The 23,404-nt window shown below is 34.5% G+C and overlaps 1 protein-coding gene across 22 annotated transcripts in view; it reads left to right on the top strand.

Annotated features, from left to right (window-relative positions):
- Positions 1 to 23,404, top strand: part of EML1 (EMAP like 1) — a 257,381-nt gene that overhangs the window by 126,267 nt on the left and 107,710 nt on the right. For 11 of the 22 annotated variants that reach the window (XM_056811279.1, XM_056811276.1, XM_016424864.2 and 8 more), the window contains exons 2-4: positions 2,612 to 2,794; positions 5,623 to 5,688; positions 15,203 to 15,335. In XM_056811279.1, coding sequence (XP_056667257.1) covers positions 2,612 to 2,794; positions 5,623 to 5,688; positions 15,203 to 15,335 — 382 coding nt within the window. The remainder of the gene's footprint in view (positions 1 to 2,611; positions 2,795 to 5,622; positions 5,689 to 15,202; positions 15,336 to 23,404) is intronic. The other 11 variants (XM_056811291.1, XM_056811293.1, XM_056811294.1 and 8 more) reach the window with 1 other exon arrangement.

The following is a 23,404-nucleotide window of genomic DNA, read 5'->3' as shown; positions in this document are numbered from 1 at the left end:
CAGTTCTCAAGCACTCTATATTTTAATGGAAGAGGACACATATACAAACTCAACATACTGGCCATGTGGAAATGTCCTATTCCATACTTCTTGTTCACTATCTCTCTGGTCAGGAGTTGGGTGGCATAATTCATTATGATGAGTCATTACATTAATTCTAGTGTTATTTCCTTTACCATATTGAGTCCTCCAAGTAAATTCTTCTTCTGGTTCTATTCATTTTATTTTGCATTATTCCACTTAAATCTTCCAAGGTTTCTCTGAATCCATCATATTATTCTACTTGAGAGTACTATTATCCTTCAAATACTAACACTGAAGCTTTTTAAAGAATCCCTTATTAAGCTCTTAAGGCTTAAATTGACCAAAGACTTTTGGATCATCTTCCATTTAATTATATTCATACACACAATTTCCTTATCCATTCCTCAATTCTTAGGCATCTACTTAATTTACTATCTCTTTTTACTATATGCATTATTGTGGTATTGAAAGATTAAATCAATCAAAAGCATTAAGCACCTTTTATCCTATATATACTGTGCTAAGTGCTGGTGATACAAAGGCAAAAACAAATTATTCCCTCAAGAAATTTATAGTCTTCCTGGGCAGGTACAAAATAGATACAAGGTGATTTTGTGGGAAGTCATTCATAGCTGGATGGAGGGAAGATAATGAAGGTTCACATAAAGAAGTTGGCATTTGAGTTGAGCCTTGAAGGAAAATGAAGATTTTGAGAGGTGGAGGGGGGTATTCCTATATATAGGGGGCACCTAGTGCAAAGACAAGGCTTTTATAACTCTTTTGTATTCTTCCTTAGTCACCTGCCCTTTCTTCTATCTCATATATGGGTTCTTTTAAAACCGTTCTTGGTTGAAAAGTGATATACCTCGCTGGCCAAAGTAGTATGTCTAGATTTCTCATCAGAATCTATTATAACTACATTTTTGGAATCTTGTTCTTAAGTCCCCCCCCCCATCTTTTTTAGTTGACTTGCCTTTTAAACTTTTAGAGATCATACTGTAATTATCTATTAGTTCTTTAACGTATATGGAATATGTAAGAGATTTCTAGACTGTTGGAGGTTAGACTAGATGCTTTCTAGAGTTCTGTTTAACTCTAAAGTTCTGTACTTTCTGTGATACTTTGGAACTAATAGGCTCAAACCTAGAGGAAATGAAATGGGGGTAAGTATTTATATAACACTATGTGCAGACACTGTATTCAGAGCTTTACAATACCATCTCATTTGATCTTCTCAACAACATGGGAATGTAGGTGCTGTTATTATCCCCAGTTAAGAAAACTGAGAGGCAAACAGAGACTAAGTGACTCACCCACCCCACCCAGGGTCACACAGCTAATAAGCATCCAAAACTATATTTTAATTTTAATTAAAAATTAATTTTAATTCTACTGACTGTAGACCCAGAGCTCTACCCATTGAATAACCCACCTACCTCTAGGAGGAAAAATATTAATCGCATGGGATAGTAGAAAGTACAGTGGAATTGTGGGACCTGACTTTGTGACTGTAAGTCATTTGGGAATCAGTTTCCAAAACTGCAAATGACTTGATTAGGCTAGATTGCCTTTAATTTCAAAGTTAAATCCTTTGATAACCCTTTATATCTTATTGTACTTTATAGTTCCCAGGATCCTTTCACACTATTGTCTAATTTGAGCCAAAAGAATATTCATTAATATCACAATAATTCATGCATTGTACATTATGGCTTATCACACACATTACATCTATTTTCTTATTTAATCATTATATCTGTGTGAACCAGTAAAGGTAAGAATTATTATTCCTATTTATAGATGAGAAAACTGGTGTTCAGAGAAATTAAATACCTTGCCATACAAATCTAATAATAGAGTATAATTAGAATTCTAATTAATTGGTATTATAGTAATCAGATTTTACTGATCAGATAATTAGCAATAGAATAGTAATAGAATAATAGTTTATATCAGCTTCTTTTGACTCCTATTTCAGTATTCCTTTACTGGAGGGGAAATAACTCAAAAGCACTGACAGAAGCAAGTGTGAAAATGTAGATGGAACAAAGATTTGAAGTTCTTCATACCTTAATCTCTTCATGCAACAGAAGTTAAGCTGATTTATCTCACATTATTTCATAGTAAATATATTTTCATATTTAGTTTTTATTTAATCTTCCTAGTATAAAAGTTGTATGTTAGCATAAATTTCTTCTATTTCACATGTCAAAATATCTGTGATTTCATTGGTTTAATTATTACCTACCATCAATATTGAAACTTCTCCATTCAATGTGTTTAGTCATTAGTGATTATTTAATGTTTCTGTGACCTAAAATCCCTCCAAAAATTCATTACCACAGCTTAAGTTTCCCAATTATGAGCTTCTTCAAATGTAATCTGGTCTTTGGACAATATAGATAGCCTTTAATCAATGCCTTTGTAGCTTGATAGGACCTGGCAAAGTTTGTGCTCTGCTGGCATAATATTAGAGGGCTCTGGACCACCCCTAAGATAACAATAAGAGGAAAATTTTAGTAGAGGAATTATTTCTTAGTCTAGTTTGGAGGTACTTTGTCATATTTTGCTATATCATTTGATTTAGATGACAGTGCTTCAGCTGCAAGTAGCATGGAAGTAACTGATCGAATTGCTTCTCTGGAGCAGCGTGTCCAAATGCAAGAAGATGATATCCAGCTCCTCAAGTCAGCTCTGGCTGATGTAGTCCGACGTTTGAATATAACTGAAGAGCAACAGGCCATGCTGAACAGGAAAGGACCTACCAAAGGTAAACGTTTTAGATATATGCATTGTAATATTAACATAATTGGTTCATATGGACTCTTGCTGTGGTTTTAATAGACTATGCTTTTAAATTGGTAGATCATTACAATGTCAAGCCAAAGATGTATGTAATTGTTTAAAAGTCCCCACCGACCTGATAAAGTACAGTATGATTTTGTTAAGGTCTAAAGTCAATTCTAGCTAATATACATAACCTTTATAATGATACAATTATCATAAATAGGTCTTTCTTTCAGGGTTGTCCCTTTTAAAAGCTAAGCTTAAACTATAACACTTCCAATAAGTTTTCTTGATTAATGACTACCAATTCTGGGGATGATAATAATAATAAACAAGTTTTAAGTTTCACAAAAAACACTTACCTTAAAGCAATCCTTTGAAGTTGTTTATACAAGATTTATTAACTCCATTTCACTGATGGGGAAACTGAATCTTAGAAAGGTAACTTGCCCATAGTTACATATCTTTGAGCCAAGACTCAAAACAAAATGATCCAACTTTTAATTCACTTCCTTTTTCATTATACCATAAATATTCCATGACTCTGGCATATCCATAGAACACTTATATACTCATATTTTAACTACTTGTCTTTAGCGTGTAACTTAACAACTATTCTCAAGTTATTTTATTTGTGTATTGTTTGTCTCCCTGTTTAACTTGTTAACTTCACAATTACTTTCTAGAGTTTTCTTTTATCTTCGTAACCTTATCAAATGTTCCTTTCTTCCTAACACATATACAGTACTCAGTAGGGTATTCTGCACACAAGTTTTTAAAATAATTTCAATGACTATTTTCCATCCTTGAATATAATACACAACAAAACACCATGTTGTGTTTAAATAATTTCTATCAAACTTTTGCCGAAAGATTTGAAAGTAAGGGTTTGATCTGTCCTTGATTACCATAAGATCCACTTTTTCTTTTATACATTGCAACCATTTTTCCAGAAACACTGTTCAATATAGTGTCTACAGGAGGAAAAAAAGTGAATATTAGTTCACAGATCATTTATGACTAAGAATGTATACATTCAGGCAAAATTAAATAAAATATAAATCTAACAAATTATTTCACAGAAAATATCTACATATGCTTATATAAGTATGTCTTTTTGGAGTGAGATTGAAGTTTTATTAAAATGATTGGACCTATTCTTACATATTTGCAGAAGTTAGCAGTAAATTCATTCTTCCTTTCAGGGTAATTATTGCTAGGTATACAAGGGAGATTTCTAAAATTTGAATAATCCTTAAGTTTTAAATTTGTCTTTCCAAATTATAAAGTAATATACAACCTGGGCTATTTTAAATGTTATTACTTACTACTCAGCGCTTCAGGAACAAACATATAGTGATCATTGCTGCTTTGTATACCACTTTTATATGCACTTGCCTTAAAATGCTTGTATATCTTTAGTCAGTAGCTTTTCTTTTAAATTAATCTAAATATGAACACAAAATGTTAATTTAAGGAGAGTAGCTTGAGGAAATTTCCAAGATATTTCTTTGGATTATGAAAAAGTTCTCTTTTTAAAAAAAATGGTTCTCTGCAAAATTTTTTAAAAATTTAATATTAATGGACCCAAAGCACTTTAGGGCCCAATTTGGTATTGTATAAATGGACATAAATTAGACAAAATGTAAAAAGTTTATACAAGAAAATAGCTTATTGATAATACTATAAAAAATATAGTGAATGGTGATCATGGCTCAGTGTTTTCCAAAAGTAGAATGAGCTGTATGTGTTATGAGCTCCATTTCATTGGAGACATTTAAGCAGAGACTAGATAACATTGTTAGGAATGTTGTTGGGGCAATTCATGTTTCAGATCAGAGTGTCATAGATGAATTCTGGGGACCCTTTTAGTCCTATGATTTTAGCATTTCCTGAATGGTGTATGAATGTTTTTACTGAGTTGCTGAAGTTAGTACAATTCAGGAAGAAAGAGAAGATTCTTACTAAACAGAAATTTTTTCTTGCTTTTATTTTCCTGATTAAATACAGATACATACATTCATGTGGAAAAAAAAAAAACTTTGCTGTTCTAAGGAGTTGACAGCTACAATTTTGCTGCCTGATTTATCAAGTGAAAGAGAAACTCCTTGCTCTCCTACTCAAGGAGAAACTTAGACTCATTAATATTACATGATTATTATTATTTGATGATATTTAGGCTGTGCTGCTATAGTAATATGGGTTTGAAGTAGATTACATGTAGACTATTTTAATTTTTCAGGTTCTAAACTGAAATACATAGTAGCTAAAGGAACCTAAAATGGAGATTACATGATATAGTGGTAAGAGCACTTGACTTGAGTCAGATGACCTGTTTCCAGTTCTTCTCCATACTATCTGCATGACTGTGGGCAAGTCATATAACCTCTTTTAAACCCCAGTTTCCTTATCTGTAGAATGAAATGTGACTGCTAAGAATCTTGCCATCTCTAAATTTATTTTCCTATCATCTTTTAAGTTTCCCTTTAGTTTTAAGTCCTATAAGCCTGATACTCAATCTTTAGAGTTAAGTGGATTATTTGTATGTATGTATTATTAACTTTAACTATGAACAGTATGGATTTTAGTATTTCAAATGTGGGCCTTATAATTCAAACATAGGAGGAAATATTATATTATTCCTCATTGCAATGTGTCTATTTTTAACTTATTATCTAAGAGATATTTTAGATTTTTCTTGCTTTATAAAACTTTATTAAAATTTAGTATGGCTTGTTTACTTTTTACTTATACTTCCATTTACAAATTTCCTATTACTGGTAATATTAATAGTCCTATTAATTCAAATAGATCAGAATCTGACTAAAAAAGCATCTACTGGAGAGGCTGATAAACATGTCAGTTCTGCTATTTCAGGTAAGACATTAAAACAAATTTGGAAAACAAACTAACAGCCACTGACAATTGCATACTATGATTGATCTTGTAGCTATTACATTAACATATAACATTGTAAAGTTGTCTCACTACTTGGGATGATATTTTAAAATCACTTTTTAAAACAATTATTAAAGTCATTTCAGATTATTAATAAAGAACAACAAAAACAAAACAAAACAAAAAAAACAGATGCTTTGGTCAGCTCAGCTACAACTTCACTACAACTTACAAATTCACTTCAGCAAATAATTTAATTTTTGCTGTGTTCAAAATAATGATATCAGTTCATATTCTCAAAGGTTTATATTCTATTGTGTAAATATAAGGGACAACTTCCTAGTGATTGCAAATGTTCAAAGGCGAAATGAATTGCCTTGATAAATAATGAGTTTTCCATTGTATGAAGCCTTCACATGTTTAAATTTTGTAAGGGGAGGGGAGGGTTCCTGCTTAGGTACAGGTTTGGCCGGATGACCTCTGAAGTCTCTTCCAGCTAAGACTCAGTCACTTCAAATTGTAGTCCCTTTTATTCAAGTTTATATTTGGTTTTCTAACTAGTCTAAAGTTTAGTATGATACTTTTAGCTTCAAACTGTTATAGATACTGAACCCACAAGGCAATACCAGAATTTATTAGATTGGTACATTCTGTGAGTCAGATTGTCTCAATATCTTTTTAGATGACATTGAAAGTTTTATTTTTTTAGGAGGGAAGGTGAAGATTAGGGAATGGAATGACTCACAATCCTGGTTAACTAAATTAAAGATTTTATGACAAAATACAGTGAGGATCTAGCTTTGCTTTCTTTTTCTCTCCTCTCCTCTCCTCTCCTCTCTCTCCTCTCCTCTCCTCTCCTCTCCTCTCCTCTCCTCTCCTCTCCTCTCCTCTCCTCTCCTCTCCTCTCCTCTCCTCTCCCCTCCTCTCCCCTCCCCTCCCCTCCCCTCCCCTCCCCTCCCCTCCCCTCCCCTCCCCTCCCCTCCCCTCCCCTCCCCTCCCCTCCCCTCTCCTCCCCTCTCCTCCCCTCTCCTCTCCTCTCCTCCCCTCTCCTCCCCTCCCCTCTCCTCTCCTCTCCTCTCCTCTCCTCCCCTCCCCTCTCCTCTCCTCCCCTCCCCTCCCCTCCCCTCCCCTCCCCTCCCCTCCCCTCCCCTCCCCTCCCCTCCCCTCCCCTCCCCTCCCCTCCCCTCCCCTCCCCTCCCCTCCCTTCCCCTCTCCTCTCCTCTCCTCTCCTCTCCTCTTCTTTCCCTTCACCTCCCTTGCCCTTTCTACTTACTTGGAATTCTGTGAAATAAATAACCTTTTCTTTTTCTTTGGTTGTCTTTATTAGAAATATTAGGGCTTTATAATTTTTCTTAATCTTTACTTGACTTCTCCTTTAGGAAATAGGAACTCTCCAAGGAGCCAGTTAAGTACTAGATCTGTAATTTCATTGATCTAAGGAACTTCTCAATAAGGACTCCTCCTCTATCAATGCATGTGATCAACTTCTCTTCAATTTATTGTATTAGAAAGATGCCTAGAGCATTGAGAGATTAAATGATTTGCTCAGAGTTGTCAGAGGCCATCATATCCTGATCATTGGTCTGAGGAAGGAAGGTCAGCAAAGCAGACCCCAAAATGAGGGCCCCCTGCTGATCCCCTTTTGTGCCTTCTTTCCCCAAATTTTCCCCACTAGTGGACTTGTTATGATTATTATTCTCTCCCTAATACAGGAGAAATAACATGAGAGCAAATACTTATAGGATCAATAAATATATACCCTACTTTAAGCCCCCTAGGTTATTACCCCCAAAAGATTGCAATTACAGAATAAAACCCAAAGACTACTGCCCATAACCCCTCCTTTCTCAAGCACAAGATACGCTTCAAGGTCCTACAACAAAATGAATCTTGTCCTAGAGTTACCACACTTGAATGAATTTGTTGGAACAGAAGCCAAGCTGCATCGCTAGGCATCTCAAAGTAACACAAGAAAAACAGAACTTGTAAATTGAGGAAAACCCCAAAATTGGTCTGCCTAAAAGTCCTCACACCTAGATTCAACTATGTTTTGTTGTTCATCTCCCAAGCAATTATGATGGATAGTGGAAGCTGACCAAAAGCACAGTGATCCTCTCAGCAGGTCAAGGGGTACTAACCTACAAATGGCTTTATTCACATTAATCATATCTATCACAGTGTGTTGTAGAAACCTAGCAAATGATCACAGAATTCTTTGTTGTAGTAACATCACAAGAGTGTTGTTTAGGTGATTTGATAATATCCAATCAAACTGTAGAATGTCACACATAGAGAATTGATTGTGTGTGTATACTGAAAACCTATATAATAAACATACCATGATATGGCAGAGCATTGTGTGTGATGCCTGTGTACGTGGGCTGAATGCATGGTGTATCTCATCTCATTTATCCAACTGTGACGTCACATTTGGGCAGGCAACCCTGGTCCTCAGGCCACTGGATGAACCTCAAGACAGAGTCACATAGCCAGTATGTTTCAAAGGCAGGTCTTAAACTCAGATTTTTCTGGCTTCAGAATGGCTTATACTATTTCATTCTGGTTCTATAGGACAGCTATATTGAAATATAAAAATACTAATAATTTTAGTAGACTTAGTCAATGGATATTAAAAATAAATTTAGAATTCTATATAGCTTTTTAATATAATTTTAAATATCAAATTTCAGAACTCTAGAAGAAATTTAATAACATGTTTAGGTTGTTGACATTAAAATTGGTTTTATATACAAATTAGAGGTGATGTTTAAAATTGTCTTTTAAATTGCCATTTCTTGATCAGGTTCTCATCCATTTCAATTTCATAAAATTATTTTTATATTATTATTTCAATTTCATAAAATTATTTTTATATTATTATTTTTAGTTGGTTGCCAGGGATTTAAATTCTAAATCCCAATGAAATACTCAAGTCAGAATGGAATTTTATGGTGGTTTATTTACAACAGAAGGAAGAAATTAAGAAATGAGAGAGGAAAAAGGGAAGGATAGCTGCCCCAGCCTAGTTTGAACCAGGCAGGAATTCAGAGGCCTCAGCCAAGGGGTCTCTCCAGAGGTTAGTAACTCCAGAAAGCTAAGGGAAAGGGAGTCCCAAGAGATGGGCCTTTCCAGAGGCTGGTGCCCCCAGAAAAGCCTAGGAAAGGGGAGTCAGCCTTATCACTCACCATATGATCATCTAAGGGAAGTAGTCTGAGGTCTCATGCTTGAGCTCCACTACAGTCCAGTTCCATGGCCAAGTCCCTCTCACAGGAAGTGACACAAAATATAAAGGCAGTTCTTTATGTCACTTCCTATGTCTTAAATGTACCAATGGTGGCTTAAACTTGGCTTTGGACAGCCCAAGGGGTTAGTCATTTGTTTCTGATTTGTCACTTGCTAGCATACCGGGGTCATAGACCTTCCTCCCTCACACTTAATCCTTAAGTGGGGGTATATACATTCCTGGTTGCTAGAATTCTAAAGACCAAGAAGGATGGAGTAAATCTAAAATTCACAGTCTTTAGTCCCTTGATGGTCCCAAGATAGTCCCTTGAAGACTATCTCTAGGAGACATGGAAAATTAACCTCACAAGACTGCCCCAGCTGAAGGATTTTGTGGGTTTTATCATCAGGCTTTTACCTGTCCCTGCCCCTCTTCACAGGGGCCAATCACAGCTTCCAAATAGCCTAACACTGCCCAGGCAGTGTTAGTGGGAACCAGTTTGCACCTTCTGGAGGGGTGAAAAAATATTCTAAATTACTCTTAATTAGAGAAATGCAAATTAAAACAACACTGAGGTACCTCCTCATACCTATCAGATTGGCTAATATGGCAGTAAAGGAAAGTGGTAAATATTGGAGGGAATGTGGCAAAATTGGGACACTAATGCAACATTGGTGGAGTTGCAAACTGATCCAACCATTTTGGAAGGAAATTTGTTACTATACCCAACATGCATACTCTTTGATCCAGTAATGCCACTACTAGGTCTCTATTCCAAAGAGAAAATAAAAAAGAGGAAAGGACTTACTTGTACAAAAATATTTATAGCTGCTCTTTTTGTAGTGGTAAAGAACTGGAAATTGAGGGGATATCTATCAGTTGGGGAATGGCTGAACAAATTGTGGTACATGTTTGATAATGGAATACTGTTGTGCTATAAGAAATGGTAAGCAAGATGATTTCAGGAAAAGCTAGAAAGATCTGCAGGATCTGATGCAGAGTGAAATAAGCAGAACTGGGAGAACATTGTGCACAATAATAGCAGTATTGTACTGTTTATCTGTTTAAACTTGGCTACTCTCAGCAATGCAATGATCTGAGACAATCCTGAAAGACTTATGACAGGAAATAAAGTCCACCTCCAGAGAAAGGACTCTTGGAGTCGTCTTTCAAATCATTGTATCTTTGGTTTTATTTTTGGGTTTTGGTTATGCATGACTTTGCTCTTAAAACAGCCACCAATATGGAAGTGTGTGTTGCATGACAATAAAAAATAAAAAAATAAAAATAAAGAATCAGTTATGTGAGATACTGTGCTAAGAGCTAGGACAATTTAAGTATGAAATGGAATAAACAAATATATATCTTGAAGCATGGAACATTGTCAAAAGTTAATAAATGGTGCCAATGAAAATTGAAAAAAAAAAGAGTTAAATGACTTATATAGGATCACATAACCAGTTTGTGTCAGAAGTGGGGTATGAACCCAGCTCTTTCTAGCTTCAAGTTCAGCTTTCTATATCTATGCCATTCTGCCTCTCATTGGCCTCCTGGCTGTTCCATAAATGAGACTCCATCTCTCTTTCTTTGGCTATCCCATATACCTGGAATGTTCTTTCTCATTCCTTTGAATACTGACCTCTCTGGCTTCCTTTAAATACCAACTAAAATAACCACTGTCTACATGAAGACCTCCTCAGTCTGTCTTAATTCTAGCCTTCCCCCTGCTAATCATCTCCTATTTATCCTATATTTAGCTATCTTCATATGTATTTGTTTGAATTCTGTTTCCTCCAATGGATTGTAAGCTTCTTGATTCTTTTTTATTCCCAACACTTAGCATCATGCCTGACACTTAGTAAGTACTTAATAAATGTTTATTAATTATTTGATTCAGTGAAGAGGCTAAATGATCACTTGTAGAAAATGTGATGCTATATATTCATTGATTAAGGTTTAGTTTAGATGGCTTCTAGCATTAAAAAGCATAGATTAGGTATAGGAAAATCTATCATCTGCTTTGAGACTCAAGATTATGCTGTCTAATGACCTTTATACAAATGAAATGAATAAAAATTACTTATTGGGCACTAACTATGTGCCAAGCACTATCTTCAGCTCTGGATATTTTAAATACAAAACCAAAGATAGCCCTTGCTACCAAGGACCTTACATTCTAATGGGAGGAATAATACATGCAGGAGAGTGATATCAAAGGAGGAATACTTTGGTTCAAAAAATTTCAGATATAGAGAAGGAGGGGGGTCACAGGGGAATAGATTGATGCAACCTTTCATTTGATCATATTTCATTGTTCCAGACCTGTAGAGCAGGTGGGGAATTCCTCTTTAGATATAGTAGGGAAGGGAAAAGGTAGAGGATGTTGTGAAGAAGCGTGTTCTCATAGTGGTAAGGAGGCTGTGGAGTTGAATAGAGAGGAGGGAGTGAAGGGAAGTATAACTGAAAACTTTCTTGATACAGGGTTCTAAGAGAGGCAGTCATCAATCAGGAGTGTAGAATCTCGGGGCCAAAATTCCTCTAGGGCAACGTTGGCAAACATTTCTGAGATCGTGTGTCCTGAGTTTGAGTTCAACTTAAAGCTGCCTGTGTAAGCCCTCTGCATTACACCAGATGAGGGAAGGAGGAAGTGCTCAAATTCAGTGGCTGAACAGAGGGGCAGGACATACAAAAAAATGTCCTCTGGTCTTATGGAGAGGGAGCAGCTCTCCCCTCCCCTTGCCACCTTGGCACCTGTGCCACAGCTTTGCCAACACAGCTTTAGGGTATATTCTCTTGTATGAATGCAGAGGCATTTGGTAAGAAGGCTACAAAGGAAGTTGCCAGATAGAAGACGAGAGCACCACTTTTAAAATATATAGTACTTCCATTTGACTGAATACAGATATTAGAATTCTCCTTAATCCCTTTTGAGTTATGAAACCCTTGCTTCTCAAGAACAAAACAGAGTTTAAAAACTTCAGTATTGAAAAAATCAGTTATTGCATTGGTGTAATCTCTTCACCAAAGTAGATCAAATTTCTTCTGAGCTTTAATATATAACATTGTTTAATCATTGGGGCTAAAAAAAATTATCTATCATCTGATGGTCCCACACTCTGGCGATGAGCCTTTCTGGATTTAGCTAGATTGGTCCTTGGACAAGCTGAGTATCTAGCTCAGTGTTTAAATAGGTTGGTTATTGGATGTAGGCACTCAACCTAGCCCACACTCAAAGTCTTTCTATCTTGGCAGGGCCAAATAAAACCTATGCTATGTTGATATTTCTAAAAATTGTTTCCTCCATGCTATTATGAGGCACTGGAGTAGGATAACAATAATGAGTTTTTTTTTTTTTTTAACAAAAAAACCTAAAATAACCTGTGAAATCTTGGAAACTCGTGTTTCTTTCATTTTAACTTTCTCAGATGAATAGGATTTGGTTTGTACTTTTCAGAATGCTCTTATCTCTCTTAAAAATTTTAATGGGCTGGTCTCTAGAAAATGGCTATTCACAAATAAATCTTTTTACTCAGGTAAGTATGGTACTTGTTCACATTTGATGCCTTATGATATTTTTACTTCCTCTACATTTAAGATTATTTTTCTTTAGGAAAATCTCAGCTTTTTGGGGTGAGATTTTAAGACTTATATGATTTAATTTTAGTTATTTTGATGATAATGATATTGATTGATAAGTTGAAAATAAAGGTAAATGATTAAAACAAAATTGATATTTTATATTTAATAATAATAGTTGTATATTTAGATGGAGATTAAAGTTGACCAAGTGGTTTCCTCACAATAACTATATGAATTAGGTAGGTAGTACAGTTACTTTGTATTATTTACTATTTTGCAAATGAGGAAACTGATGATTTTGTATAGTCACATGACTAATGAGTTTTAGAGCAGGGACTTGAACCAATGTTTTCTAACTCCCTGTACAGTTGTGGTTTTTTTTTTCCTTCTGGACTTTGAGAGAGCAATAATTAGGTCCTGCCCCAGTGGGAGTCTTCCCAACTTCATTGTAATTCTGAAAGTGTTTTCTAGTGAAAAGGCTCTCCTTTCCAAGCAAGATGATAATGGTCTTAAGAAGGAAAAATAAGACAAGAATCAAACTGTTCACTTTCTTCAGGCTCCTTCTCCCAGATATAATATAAGAATTTTGAAAGGTAGCCACTTTTGGACATTTGAACATTATAGATTCCATCAGAAGCTGTTAACAACAATCCAAACTGTGGCTGGTTTATTCATCTTTGGTTGTTTTGTACTCTCTATTTCTTACTAATTAATTATTTCATTCTTTCTGTTTGTAGCTCAGGCATTTAATGAGAACCTAACCAATAAAAATACATTTAAAATGCATCTTATTCTGTAAACAAAATTCTATTTTCTAATAAAGTGTCATTTTCCCTTTTTTAATGTCATGTCTTCTCTTTAAAATTATAACAACCATACATACTTTTGATGTTAGGGATAGCCTAACAAAAAAACTAAACCAAGGGCATGACAAATGCATATTGCATACACATGTTTTTATGCCTTTAAAAATCTTACTTCCATTTACTTCTTTATTTTTTCAAGTGATTGTAATTAGGATATATTAACACTATCCTTGTTTAAAACTGTTACTGGGTGCCTCTAGGATTTGGGATTTAGTTCTTTCTTTAGAAGCATCTTTTATGAACTATTCAAATTTAGAACTTATATTAAATATGTATTGGATTGAGGGGGAAAAGGAGATGATTGATTAGTAAATCCCAAAAGAACTAACTGGAAGAATTTGTATATACTTTATAGAGTATTCTTAACTTTCTGGCTTTAATCTATATGAAATATATAGGAAAAATTTTTAGGCATAGGTTTTTGTTTTAGAAAAGGCAAGAACAGCATCTTTTGTATCTATAGTACATTATTCATTTTAATCCAGAGAGGAATATTTCTAGGAAAATTAGCTTCTGGAAATCTTCCAAAATAATAAGAATTATTATTTGTAACATGATGGAAATGCAGCATAATTGTTTTTAACAGTTCGTTTATAATAAAAATTTGGTTTGTAGGTCTCTGTATATTTAACTAAAAATGAAGTCAAATTAGATATTTTTAAGGTCTCATTTAGTTTGGATATTATGTGACTTTATGATTCTAATATTCTTTTTAGCTCTTATAGTCAATATTCTGTGGTTCCAAGGCTCTTTACATTCTTAAATGCTATATTTATGATTCGTTTTATCCCAGGACAAATATATGCATTTTCCATCATTTCCCCAAAAAATGGTTTGAGAAAGGTATACTGAGTGAGACAATATGTAATTTCTTTATTTTAAGAGACTTCAGGTTATTCACTGTTTTTCATAAAGGAGCCCCAATTTAAAACATAGAATAATTTTTTTTTCCACATCATGTGGAAGGCAAGTGCCCATCGAATGTATGGCGTTTTGTTAACTCTTACTTTCTCTTCATTTACAACTGTTTTTGTTACAATCTACTTGTTTACTTAGGTGATTCAATTAATCACAATATTTACTCCATATTGATAGCTTCTTAGAGCTAGTTATAGGGGGGTTATAATCAGTCAGGAAATATTTGCAGAGAATTTAATTCATGCTTAGCATCATGCTAAATGATAAGAAGAGCATCTCTTCATAGAATGCCCAGAACAGAGGTTTTATACCTATGCTTAGGAAATGGAACATATATTATGATCCAGCAAATAAAACTGAGAAGTGGTTAGATAGATAGGAGGAAAACCAGAGGAAGCAGGGGAAAGAGATATGTATCTGCCATGAAAGCAGAGGAAAGAGAGATTATCCAAGAAAGGGAGTTGGGAAAAAGGGGTAGTCAGCAATATCCAAAAATGCAGTAATATCCAAAAATGCAGAAGGACCAAGGAGGATGAATATGTCTCTGACCTTTTCTGAGTACATCTGTCATGTACTAAAAACAGTTGTGACCTGTTAGAATTTGTTGGCTCTATACAGCATTTATCATATTATAGGTAATAATGAATTTATGAGTTTAATCCAAAGCAACTCTATGTGGGCAAAACCTATTTCAAATAATTCATTTTAAATGTGACACAGGCATGTGACACTGAATTTATTCTAAATTAATTCTAATTCTTAGATCTATAAGATTAATTTAACTCTTCTGGCATCTTGAAAATGTATATTTTCTGGCCTCCCCTATAACCTATATGAATTATATGTAACCCATATATACTTACCTTCATGGGGCAACTTCTGATTTCATTTTCTGCTTATGTTATAGCAAGACCCCTGGTACAAACACTGCCTTTAAGAACTACTGTTAATAATGGAACCGTGTTACCAAAGAAACCAAGTGGCTCTCTACCTTCCCCCTCAGGGGCCAGGAAAGAAACCGTTTCACCAGCAACTAAAAGGTAGGCCAAGAGCAGAATCATATATCAATGCATTAAATGCTATTGGAAAGCTACTAAATCTATTACATTTTTAATTATGTTTTATTTTCCCATTTTTAAAAAACCACAACTTAAAACTAACAGTCATAAAATACAGTGTTTTAAGTATTTAGAGTTATGTGGCTTTTAGCAAGTATTTCCTGATCATCTAATTCTTTCTTTTTAGAAATTATTATTTATCGATTATATATTGCCAATTTAAAACTATTCTTTTTTTACCTCAAATTCTCTTCTCAGAAAAAGGTATGCCTTATATAAATAATATTAAACTTTTCTAAATTAGTATTTTTACACAGTTTATATTTGGAATAAGCCATTCTGTTTAAATTGTGCTAGCATTTAGTTTTTACCTATGTTATTAGATATCAAGAGAATTTAAAGTTGTACATAACAACTGCAGTACCCAACTCTGTTATTGTTAACCCAGTCAAAATATAAGTTTCCTTAGTGTTCCTTTTATTATATCATGTTATCTCATTGTAATTTAGTTTTTTGTGAACCTGTTTGTCTAAATTTTCAGGATTTGGAAAATTGAGTGTGAAATGAATTGTCACTAATATGTTCTATATTATGATTTTGCATAGTCATATAATATCAATAAGAGCTTACATTTATAGAAAATTTTAGATTCATATAACTAGCCATCACATTATGACATTTGATCCTCAGACTAGCAATTTAGGTAGCTAGTATTTTTTTATCTCATTTTTACATATTAAAATGCAAGCTTCAGAGATGTAAAACCAGGTCTTCTGCATCAGAAATAATACTTGACTTATGTGATGCCTTAAAATTTTTAAAAATTTCTTACAGAAAATATATGAGGGTAAAAATACAAATATCATAAACCCTGTTTTATAGATGAAGAAACTAATGCTTATAGAGTTTGTGACTTTATCAGGGCCAAAAAGCTAGGATTTCTCAGGCCAGACCTTCTGAGTTTACCCTCATTGTTCTTTCCATGTCAACAGAAAGTCTTTAAAGTTGCCCTATTTTAGTTTTGTTTCACTGAGTAGTACATGTTAAGAACATAAATGCCTTTGTAGAATTTATTGAAGTGAACTCTTGGTTGACATTGACTTTTTTTATTTTTTGTCCTTGTATTCCCAGTGTCTAGCATAGAATCTTGGACTCGGTAGGTGCTTAAATGGTTGTTAGATTGAAAATATTTACTTGCTACATACAACATTCACATTTAGTGCATGGATTTCTGTTTCTGTTAGCTAAATGGTATCCTAATAACTTGAAGATGTTGTTTAAGTTCTTAACTATCAGAGTAACTTAAGATACTGGAAAATTACAATCTAGCTTAGTGATTGCATACCTTTACATAACAAGATACTACATAAGGAACTATTCGTGGTCAAAGAATTTCTAAGCATACAGATGCACACCTTGCATGAATACCACAAAATGTATACTTTTTAAAGAAAGCCATTTGATCTTAAAGTCCTTCTTAGAGATGTTGAATATTTCCCTGACTTTAATTAAAACATTAATCATTTCCTTAAATTAATTTATATTGACAATCAACTAAATGATCTCTCAGACCACAAGAAGCAAAAGTTGGATTTGGATAGACTTTCTCAGTTAGTTGTCTAGATGCCTATTAAAATGGAATTTTTCAGAGTAGTGTAACTAATGAAAGTATGAGTTTGCCTCTGTAAGAGTAGACAAAATAATTTAGAAACTCAGGACTTCTGTGAGTATTTGGAGCATGTGATAAAGGAAAAATATCTTTTTATTTTGAGAGTAGGCAGTCAAAATAAAGTATTTTCCAACTAAAACTCACAATTTAGGCATTGAGCATGTTTTAGTATTACAATCACTTGATGTCCTGATGCCATTACTGACTTAGGCAATAGTGTATGCTTCAGAGGTGTATCAATCATATAATATTTCCTACCTCAGCATTATTGTAAGGTTAGTGCTTTAAAAACTGTAAAGAAGAATATAAATGTTAATCAGTATGTCAGCAAACATTTATTAAGTACCTATATGTGCCAGACTTATGCTAAGCACTGCTAAAAGTGAGTTTATTCTAACAGAGGCAGTTTAGTGTGGTAGAGAAAGAAGTAGCCTTGGAGTAAAAGAAAACTAGAATTCAAGTCCTGCTTCTGCTAACTTGGTTAACACTGGCAGGACACTTAACTTTTCACTGACAAAGACAGTATTTTAAAATTATAAATTAAAAATGAATTATTGATCCATGCCAATAAAAAGATCCAGAATTGGAATTTCCCATAATTCAGATATCAGAGCTCTTGTTACTGTCCTATTTGCATTTTAAATTTGTGTATATTATTCCTTACTGAAAGACTACCTCTATGTTTATCATACCATACTACCTTTACTGAAGTAATAAAAAACATATAGTGCTTTACAGTTTATAAAACACTTTCCTTACAGAAGTGTTATGCGAGAAGATGTATTATGATTAAATATACCTTGGGAGTACCTACGGTTGTTTTAAGACAACAGGATATGAGATCAAGTCAAAAGAATAAAAACACATACTCCGTTCCTAAATTGTGACTTTTAGTTGGAAATTACCTTGTTTTAGTTTCATACTTTCAAAAAATATTTCTTTACCAGAAATTCTAAATACTAGAGTCCTGTATTTTTAAAGAATAATACCTACTTTTATGGTGGCAAAGAATTGTAGTGTTTTTATATTTACATTTTTATATGTTTATCTATATTTTAATACATATACACACATGCACGCACACATATATAAAAATACTTCTCTAAGTATTCCCTCCATTGGTGTACTAAAGATTTTTGAGCAGAGAACTGACAAACAAAGTCTTTAATGCCATAAAGTAATACTTTTTGTAAAGCATATTAATGGAGAGGAGCATGCTGAAGTTGTAACTAAGTGTGATTTTAGAGGATTTTCATAAATCTTTTCTAGTCTTCCTTTTATCTATTCCAATGTCTCTATAAATGGATTTTGTTGAAGACTCATATGCAATTGCAATCTGATAGTACAAGAGGAAAAGGCAGCAAGGTGAACAAACTACGTAACATAGTGGGTCATTTAGGTCTCTTCTGTGACTTTCCAACATAGTGGGTTTCTGATAGGACCAATTCAATCTCTTCTTGGTCCTACTGTCCATCCTCTTTCCCCTTCATCAATTGGCCAATCTTGACTTGTCCTGTAGTCACCACATTTCTTGGCCTTATTTCCAAAGCTGGTTTCTCCTTCTCTCATTATCCTAGATACAGAAGTCCTACAGGACCAGTGCTATATTCCCACCTTTTGCCACTTTCAGGCCCTTCCCTTTCAATCCTCCTCCTATAAACTCATCTCTTCCTAAGAGAGCACAGGTGAACCTTCTCCTCATTACTAGCCTTCAGTTTGACTCTGACATGGCACACATCCCCTCTTCTGTTTCCCTCCTTGTCATTTCATGCACCATCTCACTTTGAATGTAGTCCTACAGAAAATAGTGATTTGCCTATAAGTAGGATGTTGCTAGGCCCTGACCATAATTCCCCAGGTCTGCCTCTTCCCAGTTACATTCCCTTGATTTCTGCCTTTATTTCCTTCTCCTTGGATTCATTTAGAAAGAAGATTTTTTTATTTGTCTTTCTGCTGTCACTTTGTTGCCACTTTAATGGTCTTGGCCATTACTTTTGAACCTAGCTAAGCCAAATACTTGGGCAGTTCTGAAGATCCCAAACAAATTAGGAAGACCCAGACATGCCATTGGATTTAAGTCTACCCATGTTTTTCAGGATTCATATAGTAAGCAAGTAATCTCTCTACCATTATCAGTCAGGCATAGTTGATATTCCAGGGGAAAGAAGTCACAGTCTGGTTCTGTGGGTACATGACAGAGTTGTTGATGTATACTGTGTGGGCCACATTATTAAGAAAGAAGCACTATGTTCAATAGGGCAACCTATTAATCTTTATTAGAGGCCACCTGCATAGCAGCTTCTAGTCAGGACTCACCATTTGGTACACAACAGCCTCTTGTCATCACATACTTACTGTAGAGGATAGGGTAGCACTGCCAAAAGGTGGGAAGAATATTTGGTCCAAGGAACTCTGGAATAAACTCTGCCCCAGGAAATACTTCACTATCATCAGGGGAGCTATGTAAAAGACAAGATTGGGTTCCAGCAGTTAAGAAATGAATAGTATGGGAGGGAAAGATAGGAAGGGGGGAATCTCTGAACTTCTACTCTATTCACCTTCCCAAAGCTGTACCACTGCTGCTACCACAAGAGGTGTCCTACCATCCACATATTTTCTTTTAATGTTACTGGTTTTTTTGCATCTGTTCTTCATTTATGTATATTTTAATTACCAGTCAAATATTCTGTATTTTGTTTTCTTTCATGAGTCTTTTTTGCAGATGGAATTGCAGATTCAAGTCTTTCTATTCTTCCCATTATTTTTTCTGTATAGACCATAAATTCTTTTCACACAAATCTCATTTTTTTTTTAAACTTCTCTGGAGCAACATGTTGTTATTCCATATTCTTCTCAAATTCCAAAAAGTCCTCTGACTAAGGTACTGAACCTTTTCCCTTATTCATAGAAGCCTTAACTTCTTTTTCCCTCCCATCCTCTGCCATCTCAACTGCACTTGAAAAAGGGAGAGAGACCTGGGATATGAGGTTGGGTTTGATTTCAAGTTCGTATATCAAGTCTTGGAGTCAGCCAGTACAACCATGCTTCTAGTAGCTTGATGAGTTTTGAGGGCAAGGTGTTGCGTGAGCTCAGTAGGTGGTCATGAGTTGTCTTTTACCTTCTTTTGGGTTCTAGGTATTCTAGGCCATGGAGATAGCTAAAGTTACTTTATCCCTGGTACACAATTCCCATTTTGGAAAGATTTGAGAAGTCATTAGGATCATTTTGTTGAAGGACTAGGAATTTTCTCCAAATTTTCTTCTGACCCAAAAATCCTGTATAGATCATTCACATAAAAATTTTCTAAAAATGAAAAAGTAGGCAAAGATTATTACTTTTTTTACTTGTCTAATTTGATTAACATAAGTGATTCCTTAATGCTTATAAGATTGCTTCATCTCTTACACAAATTTTCTTGGTACATGCTTGGTAGGAGCAATCACTTTTTGTTGTTCTAAGAGCTATTTCAATCTTTTTCCCCCTTTTACAGCACATTATGGATTAAGGTGTTAGGATCTATATCTGATGACTGTTGTCATTGGTAATGAAAATTTTATGGCTTTAGAAATGTAGACAAATTTACTTTCCTTATTTTTGGTTCTCCTTGTTCTTTTCATTTATGAAAAAGTTCTTGGGATAATGTGACTCATTTGGGTCTTCTGCTGTACTTTCTGTAGATTTATTTTCAGTTTCATTGCTTTTTATTATTTTGTGAGAAGATACTGTTGATAATATGCTCTGTCCTCTTCTGTAAGTATTTTAAATGATTTTACATTTCAAAATTTTGCTGTTGTTGATTGCTATGCCTTTTTGTCAAACAGATTGTCATTGCTTGCTAAAGTGGTTACTTCAGTCCACATTATTATGATAGTTTTTATGTAAAACTGTCACAAAAAAATAGCAATAGTCTCCTGGGAGCCATAGAAGAACACACTGTGACATGGTCACACATGGAAACCAGGGACTGCAAAGCAGCCCCCAGAAAGGATGGAAACATCCACTGAAATCACCCTAAGTGACTTTCCTTATTAACATCCCCTTATTATTGGAATTGCTATGATTATTATGCTTACTTAGCCCCAGGAAAAATAGATGAGAACAACATGCTTGCAGGGTTAATACAGATGTCCCACTTTGTACCCTCAGAATATTCCCAGGAGATCCCACTTACAAAATTAAACCTAAGGATTCTTAGATACCCACTTAGATAGGACCCTCTTTTCTAGGCATAAAAACTTCTGGTAAATCTGTGTTCTGAATTCCCCAGCCTATATCTGGGTCATATTGATTCTACCCTCTGACCTCGCACTTAGCAACAGTGTTTATGTTGACTATCTCCTTAGGCTTCGCTGCTGTTGTTAGGTTCTATGAAACATGTATGTTGAGAATGAAATTGTGTTCCAGAAAAGCATGTACTCACTGAAGCTATAAAATAAATGCAAACCCTGAGCAATGGCAGAATGCTGAGTGACATATAAGCACAGGCTTGAGCACTCAGTTGTCTCTCATCTCTTATTCACCTGACCGCTCCACCTAATCATAAGGACCCTACTCTTTGAGAGACCACAGGCTTGACTCTCAAAAATAGTCAACATCAGTATCTTTTGCTTTTTCAGTTTTCCTTGGTTTTTAGCATCTCATTCAAATAGGTTAGTTTTAAGTCATTGTGGTTTTTCGTTGTCTTCTCATCTTTATCCTTTCAATATGATGTTGATTTCAAACTTTTTCTGACTGTAACTGACTATACACAGCCAGATGATTCTGATAAAATTGCTATTGCCTTATACTCATATTTTTTGGTAGTAATACAGTCAATTTCATTTATGTGTGTCATGTTATTCCATTATACTTTTTTTTTTTGCTCTGAACTGATTCTTCTGGGGGGGAGAAAGAATTCATAATTTTAAAGTAGGAAACTTCAGAATTATCTATATTACTTCTTCATCTTTTGTTTCTTAGTACTGAGCCATCTTCTCAAACATGTCTAACTTCACACTGAAAATACTATCAAAATATATATGTTGACTTGCTATGGAAGATCTTGTAAAATTTTAATAAAATTTATTCAGTCATTGCCTATGCACATACTAGCATACAGACTGCAATTGATTTTATGGTTATCTTGAAATGATTTATGTCATAAAATTATGGGCCTCTTCTGCTCATGCTAAAGCTAGATCTGCCAACTTTTGTATTTGACTCTTTACTTAGTGAGATTTATCCTCAGACAACAGTCTCATTCTCTCACTAGACCCTTACCTGAAACCTTTCCAGTATGTTAAAATCTAACAGAACTTACATACAACTTGCATAACCTTTAGGAATATAAGGACACTTCAAAGCCTCAATGAGAATTCAGAGTAGGGCTTTGTAGAGAACATGGTAATGATGATATAATAAAGTTACTTTAGTGATGGGAAGATCGAAGTACAAACACAGAAGATGACAAAAGGGGCAAAATGAAACATATGAAGCCAAAAAGGAATATGAGAAAAGATATCAGAACCCCAAAACTTGGAAGAAGTTTAAAAATCAAATAATTTTTTAAAATGATAGATTCAACAACTTGGGGGAAATTCACTGAAGAAAATAACTTCCTAAAAACTAAAATGGGCCAAATAGAAATGGAGGCCCAAAATCCATAAAGAAAACAACTCTCAAGACCGGAATGGGCCAAATGGAAATGAAGACCAAAAAACCACACTGAATAAAACAACTACGAAAAGAGTTGAATTGGCTAAATGGGAAAGGAAATACAAAAGCTAATGGAAAAAAATAACTCTTGTAACTGAGTTACAAGAGGAAATAGATAGTAGCCTCAATGATAGAACCTCAAACTTCCTCTCTCAGAAATAGGTAAATCCAACCAAAAATAAACAAGAAAGAAATTAAGGAGGTAAATAGAACTTTAGAAAAGTTTGATATAATAGTCTGGAGCAAAATGAATGGGAATAGAAAAGAATATGCCTTTTTCTCAGTACATGTGCTTTTTCTTAGTACAAAGTACATGGCACTTTGTAATTTTAAAATTAATATCTAATACTCCAAGTATTATATTTAATAAGATTTATTAATAATACCTTGAAGCAAAAAGGCTAGAGAAACAGAGAGCTCAGCCAGCCTCGCACGTGGGGAAAAAAAGAGAAAGCAAGAGGAAGTCACCAAAACTTCTATACAAACCTGAACATGCAACTTGGTGGAGAAGGGAAAAGGGATGCTGGGAGGTGAAAAAGAATTCTGGGAGATGGAGTCCAAAGGTACAAGATTTTTTCTAATTATACAACTTTCATAAAATTTGACCCTATAATAGGACATAACCTCACAACCAAATGTAGAAAAACAGAAATATTAAATGCATCCTTTTCAGATAATAATCTAATTA

Source organism: Monodelphis domestica, chromosome 1, assembly GCF_027887165.1.
Source record: "Monodelphis domestica isolate mMonDom1 chromosome 1, mMonDom1.pri, whole genome shotgun sequence".
Taxonomy (NCBI): Eukaryota; Metazoa; Chordata; class Mammalia; order Didelphimorphia; family Didelphidae; genus Monodelphis; species Monodelphis domestica.
Note: the sequence above shows the minus strand (reverse complement) of the source record. Positions and strands in the feature narration are given on the sequence as shown.